Source organism: Phoenix dactylifera, chromosome 11 (assembly GCF_009389715.1).
Source record: "Phoenix dactylifera cultivar Barhee BC4 chromosome 11, palm_55x_up_171113_PBpolish2nd_filt_p, whole genome shotgun sequence".
NCBI classification, from domain to species: Eukaryota; Viridiplantae; Streptophyta; class Magnoliopsida; order Arecales; family Arecaceae; genus Phoenix; species Phoenix dactylifera.
The window spans coordinates 13,700,669-13,701,979 of NC_052402.1; the positions used below are offsets into that span (position 1 = coordinate 13,700,669).

The 1,311-nt window shown below is 44.3% G+C and overlaps 1 protein-coding gene across 1 annotated transcript; it reads right to left on the reverse strand.

The window, feature by feature from the left end:
• Nucleotides 1–818, reverse strand: LOC103715032 (basic blue protein-like). Its single transcript, XM_008802532.4, has 2 exons — nt 581–818; nt 1–473 (listed from the first exon to the last, which is right to left on the reverse strand). Exons 1-2 carry the CDS (start codon nt 759–761, stop codon nt 274–276), a joined length of 381 nt encoding a protein of 126 aa, XP_008800754.2. The 5' UTR covers nt 762–818; the 3' UTR covers nt 1–273.
• Between the last annotated feature and the right edge of the window lie 493 nt (nt 819–1,311).

The following is a 1,311-nucleotide window of genomic DNA, read 5'->3' on the forward strand; positions in this document are numbered from 1 at the left end:
TTGAGAAGGCGCATCCAATGTGACAAGTGATATATTTCTTCTATGAAAACACCAATACATGGAACCAACACATTCTAGAGATCGAAGATCATATAGAGCTACCCATTCATATAGAAACCTTCACCTTTATTTACTACTATCTTATATCCAAAAACAAGCCATACCGAGTAGCTCATTTTTGTTTGAACACCATCCAAGCCAGCCCACACTACATAGCAGTACTATTATCCCTTTCATAGATCACAAAGCTCTATAAATCTAGAACTCACTCATCTATGCTGCTGTAACTGCTATCTTCATCCCTGCTTGGCAGTGCCCCACGAAGCTGCAAATGAAGTAGTTCCTTCCCCTTCTCAGTCTGATACTATCGTTTCCAGACTTGAAGATCTTGGATCCCCTCGGCATCGTGCAGCGATTATAACCAGCCGCGGTCACCGCAGCCACGTTGTGTGCCTTCGGATTATACTTGAAAACTGGAAAGGGAACCCATCAACCATCAGCCTCTCTTGGAAAAGAATAATGGAACCCAGTTTGAGCTAGCTCATGAAACCAAAGGAAGGAGACTACATGCACTACTTACCCAGAACATCTCCGGCCCTGAAACGCTTGCCGTTGGGCCAGCTGACAGTGTTCAAGGACCACCCGCCATTGCCGCCGACGGTGTAGATGGCCGACTCGGCGAGCTTGCAGTGGAGAAGGAGGCAAAGAAGCGCCACCCCGAGAGCCACACCATGGCCTGCACTGCCCCTTCCCTTAGCCATTACTGTTAAGGTGGTACTCACTAGATTGCAATGAGGTGCGTTGGGATCAAGAGAAGATGGCTTCCTTTTATAAGCAATCCAATGGGATTTGAGTGGGGTGAGCTTTTAGATGTTAGTGGGACGGGGGAGATTCCAACGCTGTGCTTTTAAACTGCCGGGTCCTGCGGTAGCTTAGTTGAAAGAAAGCATGCAACCACCCACCAGGGCCATTATTTTGGATCTGGGAGTACTCTCTTTCCTTGTACGTTTCTTTAATTAAAAGGCAAGCTTCATTCCTTTTATCATGGAGCAAGTGCTGCAATGGGAACCGGGGAGAGATTTCCACAAGAGCCAAGTACAGCTGCTCATGAAAGGGCATTCGACAAAGTGGCTCCATGTTCCCGAGGCTCAGCCTGTTGATGCTGAGGTCTGCCATGTACTTATTATCTCCTTGTTTTGGAATACGTTACAAATATTTTACCTAAAAATTACTATATTTTTAAAAATATTAAAAAAATAATTTATTAAAATATTAAAAAATTAAAAAAAATTTGTTTGAATCAAGACGTGT